The 7,560-nt window shown below is 52.5% G+C and overlaps 1 protein-coding gene across 1 annotated transcript in view; it reads left to right on the top strand.

Annotated features, from left to right (window-relative positions):
• The window catches only part of POLR1A (RNA polymerase I subunit A), an 80,329-nt gene extending 75,440 nt beyond the window's left edge, over positions 1-4,889 (top strand). Inside the window, exons 31-34 of the mRNA XM_003942532.4 lie at positions 685-885; positions 2,379-2,496; positions 3,240-3,404; positions 3,756-4,889. Coding sequence (XP_003942581.2) covers positions 685-885; positions 2,379-2,496; positions 3,240-3,404; positions 3,756-3,856 — 585 coding nt within the window. The 3' untranslated portion in view covers positions 3,857-4,889. The remainder of the gene's footprint in view (positions 1-684; positions 886-2,378; positions 2,497-3,239; positions 3,405-3,755) is intronic.
• Positions 4,890-7,560: the final 2,671 nt, after the last annotated feature.

The raw sequence follows: 7,560 nt of genomic DNA on the forward strand, positions 1-7,560 counted from the left end.
GGCTATAAACTCTCTGCCCCGAAAAAGGGCCCACGCATACCATTTTCAAACCCTAATAAGGCAGTTCTCCCTGATCTTTCAAGACACATAGGACTGATCTACCAGGCCCTTTAGGTATTTTCAAATACACCACCTCCTTAACTCTTCAGTACAACAGATGTGTTAACATGGACAACACATGTTCATGCCTGCAGGCAGGGGCACTTCAGTTCTACACACACACAGCCCCTGCCGCCATCTTTCTAGGGCTTTCACAGTTCCTTTAAAGTCTGGATGGTCTGGATACCTAGACATGTACACACACTTAAGCTTTGTCTTTCCTTAGATCCGATTCAGTGGTTCCCAAGTGAATGGGGTAATAACAAGAATCACACACGGGAAACAGCATGTACCATGCCTTGTGGTCTTTAAGTACATTCAGGGCAGTGCTGAGCGGATGTGAATCTCAGTGTTGTCACCGACAGCTGTGAAAACATAGCCCGACTGTTTCCCCCTTGAATCTGGGGGACTGGACGTGGCTGACCGATCGGTTCACAGTGTTCAGACTACCCGCCGGCTTGCCCAGCAGGACCACCTTCCCCCAGTCGGCGAGTTCCTGAATGGGCTTTGAAGGAGTCTCACCCCAGTCCTCTTTGTGGGGGCTCGGGTGGCCGTCTCCCTACCCATCTCTCCCTCCTTTTGCAGGTGACAGTGAAGCTCCCTCTGATGAAGATCAACTTTGACATGAGCTCCCTGGTAGTATCTTTGGCCCATGATGCCATTGTCTATACTACCAGGGGCATCACTCGGTGCCTCCTGAATGAAACGACCAACAGTAAGAACGAGAAGGAGCTTGTGCTAAACACAGAGGGAATCAACCTCCCAGAGCTGTTCAAGTACGCGGAGGTACGTGTCCCCCCGCAGGCTGTCTGCTGGCCTGGGACAAAGCAGTAGCCCCCACCGAATGTTGTCTCAGGACCCGGCCACCCGGAGGCTCACTCCAGCCGATTTACTCTGGCTCTTCCTGAGCCATTCGTGTTTCTAGGCCACATTCCCCAAACCAAGTATGTGTGCCCTCGCCCGCCTCCCCGGGATTCCCGGGCATGTTAGCCTCATTCAGGCCCACAGTAAAGCACCCTGCTGAACGTTCTCCAGCCCACAGTTGGCTGGGCTAATTTGAGTAGAGGTTGGTTTTTGTTTTTGTTTTTGTTTTCCGAGACAAAATCTCACTCTGTTGCCCAGGCTGGAGTACAGTGGCATGATCTTGGCTCACTGCAACCTCCACCTCCAAGGTTCAAGTAGTTCTGCCTCAGCCTCCTGAGTAACTGGGATTATAGGCGCATACCACCATGCCTGGCTAATTTTTGTATTTTTAGTAGAGGCGGGGTTTCGGCATACTGGCCAGGCTGGTCTCAAACTCCTGACCTCAGGTGATCCAACCTCCTCGGCCTCCAAAAGTGCTGGGATTACAGGTGTGAGCCACTGTGCCCGGCTTGAGTAGAGTTTTTTCCTTCAAATTAAAACCTTCCTGAAGTAGAGTTGTAAGAAATCACCAGTGCATCACCTGCCTGGATGCTGCTTGCTTTATCTGTTAAAGGGGATCCCGGGATGGAGGTGCCCAGCATTCCTGTCCCACCTGCTCACCGGCTCATCTGTCCTTTTCTCTGAGCTGTGTCTCCAAGTTCTCCCACTTCACTAACTCTCCCAGAACCTTCTGGGTTTCCCCCACAGAACGCAGGAACTGGGGTCCTCTAGCCTAACCCCCCAACAGGTCTACACTAGGCTGGAAAGCTCCCCCTGCCACATACACTTCTGCCCCCACCAATGACCACCGTGCAAAGTCCCCTGCTCTCCTGAGCCCTTTTACCAAACCCTTCCCAGAGGATGAGCAGGGAGGATTGGCACCCACCTAGAGGGCAGGGCGAGAGTCTCCTCCAAGACAGATCAGCTGCAGTCTCGGCCCCTTGGTGAGGCCCAGCAGACACCTGTGCGGCTGACCAGTCCCCACTCCACACACCCTGGAAGGGTCTTTAATGTGTCACTGCTGGGGGAACTTACTTCCCAAGGGGAACTTTACTCCTAGTAAACAGGGCTCTCAGTTTAAAAATAAGAAAAAAAATCCTTTTCTTGCTATTGAATCTAAAGTGTGTCCAAAGTCATCCCTGGATTCTTGTAATGACGAGACAGACCTTGGGGCCCGGCCAGTGAGCCGTCAGCAGTTCTGCCTCGGCATTTCCTTCTGCTAATCCTGGGCCACCTCTTGACCACTTTGTCATCAGCTGTACCGAGCTGCCAGACACAGAGAGAGAGAGAGAGAGAGAGAGCGGCCAGGGGGAGATATGCAGGCAGAGGGAGCGGAAGGCCAGGCCCGCTAAATAAATCCCTTCCTTCCTCTCCAGATCCTGGATCTGCGCCGCCTCTATTCCAATGATATCCACGCCATGGCCAACACGTATGGCATCGAGGCCGCACTGCGGGTGATCGAGAAGGAAATCAAGGATGTGTTTGCCGTGTATGGTAAGAGGAGCTTGTAGGCAACACCCTGAGGTCTGGGTGCCAGTCAGGACACCAGAAGGCTCGGGGAAGGACAGACGGTCAGGATCATGTCGGTCTAGCACCGAGTGAGGCGGGCACTGAAGCACGGGTGCAGTGAGCACACCTGTAGGAGCCTGCAGATCTTCAAAGAGGTGACAGCTCCCATCTCTGCAGCTGCTTCATTGGTGTCTCATCTGCTGGTTCCTTTGAGGAAGCTCCTTATTGATGACTTGGCCCCATCCTGCCTTTCCCCAAAGGCAGTTCCCAAATGAAAACAGTGTGGTTAGATCAGGCGTCCCCAAACTTTTTACACAGGGGGCCAGTTCACTGTCCCTCAGACCGTTGGAGGGCCGCCACATACTGTGCTCCTCTCACTGTCCACCAATGAAAGAGGTGCCCCTTCCTGAAGTGCGGCGGGGGGCCGGATAAGTGGCCTCAGGGGGCCGCATGCTTCCCGCGGGCCGGGCCGTAGTTTCGGGATGCCTGGGTTAGATCCTTATTTCCTGTGCTGCTGGAGGGAAGTGGGAAGCAGGATGCAGGGGTCAGGGAAAGATGCCCCAGAGCGGGGGAAGGGTTAAGTAGTGTGAGCAGGTGGCGCAGCTGCAGGGGAGCCCCGGAGTCTAACTCCCAAACCACGTGCTGATGTGGAGGCAGCCTGGATGTGTCTGCTGACTGTTCCCGTGTTCACTGCTCAATCCCTCCTGATTTTACCTCCCGTGTAACAGGCATTGCAGTCGACCCTCGCCATCTCTCCCTGGTCGCTGATTATATGTGCTTCGAGGGTGTTTACAAGCCACTGAATCGCTTTGGGATCCAGTCAAACTCTTCCCCGCTACAGCAGATGACATTTGAAACCAGCTTCCAGTTTCTGAAGCAGGCCACCATGCTGGGTCAGTGCGTGGGCAGGTGCCCTGGCCTCCCCTCTCCTGACCACCCTGGGCTCACGGGCCTGCCCCATGGGCATCTCTCCTTGCACACCAGTGAGATCTTGGGATCTGAGGGGAGTCGGGGCAGCTGAAGGGAGCTGAACAGCAAACCTGACACCTGCCTCTGTGCTTTGAAGGAACAGGAAAAGGGCCTTCCTCTCGCAAGTGCTAGAGCAGGGTTGCCTTGTGATCCCATCAGCTTCAGAGACTCAGGAACTGCCTGAATCCTGAGGCCTCGGTGTTCAGCCCCCCAGTCCCCTACAGCATTCCCACCTTCTACCGCAACACCCTGATGTGCTCTTGTGTCTCTGCCAGGATCCCATGATGAGCTGAGGTCTCCTTCTGCCTGCCTTGTGGTCGGGAAGGTCGTCAAGGGTGGGACAGGCCTGTTCGAGCTTAAGCAGCCCCTGAGATAGTGGCTGCTCCAGCACCGTCTGCCCAGCTCCAAGGACCCTCGGTGAGGGCGTGACCCAGCCTGCCCTCTGCATGAGAGGACCAGGAGACCAGAATCCAGGCCGGTTCCAAGTGACAGCACAGAGCACAGCAGTGACCTTGGGCTTGAAAGCAGTGGGCCTCTGAGCTGGGCCAGCTTCACCTGGAAAGTGGCGGAGTTGTTCCATCCTTGCCCCTTCATGTCTCTGGATTTTTATCAAGGTTTACCAAGTTTTCTGAGTCCCCCTGAGATGGCCAGGGCCTCACCTGTGCTGCAGGAGGCCTCTGTGGCATAATCCCTGAGAAGCCTCTATTCACTGAGAAGACCAAGGGGAAACAGTGCTTTGCTGCAGGGGACCCCAGGTACCTCCAGAGTAGGGAAGCGGGGTTCTGTTGTGAGTGGCCAAGGACAACAGACAAGATTCCTGGGGACTCCTGATGAGCAGGAACGTGGAGCCTGCTGCCCAAGGCCTGCTCCTTCCGGCTGCTCCAGCCCCAGGGGACAGAGTCCACAAGGAGTCCCCATCAGGACTTCTTCCCTGGGCCAACTACAGGGTAGCACAGTTCTCCACTTACCCAACTTCTGTGCCTGGTCAGGGTCCTGCTCCTGCCACCATGTGGCTAGATGTCCTTCTAGACCACATCGGCCCCAAGGCTGGGGCAGTCTCTCCAGGGCCACAGTTCATTCCCACACATGGAACCTAGGTCACTGCCCGGGCAATTGAATGGGTTGCCTGGCATTTCTCTGCTGTCACTTTGGTGCGGAGATCTATGTCCCACCCTATGTGCCCCGTAGGCCCTGCTTATGGGAAGGGACACAGGCCGCGACCCTAGAGGACTGTGTCAGTCTATACTTGGTCGCTCACATTCCCTCTCCCTCTAGCACCAGTAACACATTTCCCTGGCATAGACAGAAAAGACAGGACTCGTACAAAGGCTTTGTAAAACCAGAGGCTCCTTCTATTTTTGTCTACTGTTATTTCAGCTCAGAGAGAGTAATAAACATCGTTGAAACTAGCTGTTAGGAAAGAAAGAATCTTGGGTTGTTTTTTTTAAAAAAACAATTTTTTCCCTTGCTTTGCAGTTTCTGCATTTGGATTTGAGAACCCAGGATAGGGATTTTCTTGGTACAGTCAGATCTTGGGTCCCTCTTCTGTTCTTTCCTGTCTGAGGCCTTAGTGGGAGAGCTCAGCCTTTGCAGCCTCCTTTGCCTCTGCCCCTGGCCTGCCCCTGCAGTGACTCCCTTCCAGAGCTAGCTGCTGGCCTTGTGGCCAGGGGAAGCACAGGGGAGAGGCCTTTATGCAGAAGCTGTGCTCGCCTTGGTCTGGGGTGGGAAGGCTGCTGCTGTGACCTCGGGGTAGGGTTGGGGATCAAGGGAGGCCTTGTCAAGGGAGAGTGACCATGTTGCTCCCTCCAGACATGCACTAGGACGCAGCCTGCACCTCCTAAGCCTATGATGGAAAAGCCTGACAGAAACCAGTACCTGCTAACAGGGTCTGCCAAGGCATGAGCATAGAGGAATATGACAGTTTTGAGGCAGGCAGGAAGGGTCCAGCCTGAAGGGTAAGGCATTCATTCTTTGAGTTAAAGAGCATGTTCACTTGATGATTTCTACACACACTAGAATGGTGAGAGACCGTCCTCAAAGGAGATCACAAAGTAACCTGGTGATCGTGACATATGGTGGATGGATGAGTATTTGGGTCCGTGGGTTCCACCTGTCCCAGGCACTGAGAGCGCAAAGGGGAAGGAGTAAGCCCTGCATATTGGCCGGGCTGTGACCATCACAATTAGATCAGACCCCCAACCATAATTACTGTATGGGAAGTGAGGGATGCCCTCCTGCCCCACCCATCCCCACGGATCCTTGGCAGCTCTGTTTCATTCCTGTTTCTTTCCTGATGGATGAGTATTAAGATAGCATATCTGGTTTTTAAACACATTTGGGAGCTTGCACATCCTGATGAGCGAGGACTCGCACTGTGGTCCCCTTAGGGAATTGCATGCTCGCTTCGGTTGTTCTCTATGCTCGGAAGCCTCTGAGAGTGGCCTTCTTGGCAGTTTAAGATGGCAGAGGCTGTGGAATCCTCTCAGGACTGAAAGTGCACATTGAGGATGTATTTGAGTTTTGGAAAGTAGGCCCAAGTCACATCTGATGGATGGATTCAAAAAGGTGGATTAAGCTGTGCATTGTCATTTTTAATCAAAATGTAATGGAGATTGATCATCTGGTGGGGTTCAAAACTTTTCATGGGAGCTGTGAATTCTTTTTTTCTTTCTTGAGATAGAGTTTTGCTCTTGTCACCCAGGCTGGAGTGCAGTGGCACCATCTTGGCTCACTGCAACCTCTACCTCCTGGGTTCAAGCGATTCTCTTGCCTCAGCCTCCTGAGTAGCTGGGATTACAGGCATGCGCCACCACGCCCTGCTAATTTTTGTATTTTTAGTAGAGATAGGGTTTCACCATGTTGGCCAGGCTGGTCTCGAACTACTGATCTCAGGTGATCTGCCCACCTTGGCCCCGCAAAGTGCTGGGATTACAGGTGTGAGCCACCATGCCCGTCTGAAGCTGTGAGTTCTTTCAGAGATGCCGTTAGCCAGCCACGGTTTAGACATCCTTCTCACCTTGCCCTTTTTTGTGACATCCATACCTACTTGCTTGCTTCTAACAGTTTTTTGGTTTGTTTTGCAGAGACATGGGTCTTGTTTAATTGCTCAGACTGGTTTCAAACTCCTGGGCTCAAGCAATCCTCCCACTGTGGCCTCCCAAACTACTGGGTGATGTGAGCCACCGTCCCTGGCCAGTTAATTCTTTTTAGTCTCTCCTTTCCAGGTTCTCACCAGAAACCCTATCAGCATTCCCACAGATATTCCTGTGAGTCTTTGAAACATTTTCTGTCCTGCATCGAGTAAGAATAAAACCGAGGAATGGATGAAGCACCTTGTCTCATCCCCAGTCTGGAACTTGAAACTTCCTTTCTCTTCACTTTGCCCTACTCCCAAATAATATGTACAAATATCTGTACCCATTGAGCACTAATTCCTCATTCCTTCCACCTCCCCGTCCCCTCACAACCACTGTTCTACGTTCTGTCTCTGAATTTGACTTCTCTAGGTACCTCTTACAAGTGGAAAAGTACAGCATTTGTCTTTTCGTGACCGGCTTATTTTGCTTAGCATAATGTCCTCGAGGTTTATTGATGGTGTAGCATGTATCAGAACTGCCTTCCTGCTTGAGGCTGCTGATCATATGTATATACCATATTTTGTTTAATCACTCATCTGTTGGTGGACACAGGTTGCCTCCACCTCTTAGCTGTTGCAAATAATGCTGTGAATGTGGATATACAAATATCTGAGACCAGGCCGGGCACTCACACCTGTAATCCCAGCACTTTGGGAGGCAGAGGTGGGTGGATCACCTGAGGTCAGGAGTGCGAGACCATCCTGGCCAACATGGCGAAGCCCCATCTCTACTAAAAACACAAAAATTAGCTGGATGTGGTGGCAGGTACCTGTAATTTCAGCTACTCGGGAGGCTGAGGCAGGAGAATCGCTTGAATTTGGGAGGCGAAGGTTGCAGTGAGCCGAGATTTTTTGCCACGGTACTGCCTGGGTGACAGAGTGAGACTCTGTCTCAAAAGAAAAATATCTAAGACCCTGCTTTTTTCTTTTTCTTCTCTTTTCTC

Source organism: Saimiri boliviensis, chromosome 1 (genome assembly GCF_048565385.1).
Source record: "Saimiri boliviensis isolate mSaiBol1 chromosome 1, mSaiBol1.pri, whole genome shotgun sequence".
NCBI lineage: Eukaryota > Metazoa > Chordata > Mammalia > Primates > Cebidae > Saimiri > Saimiri boliviensis.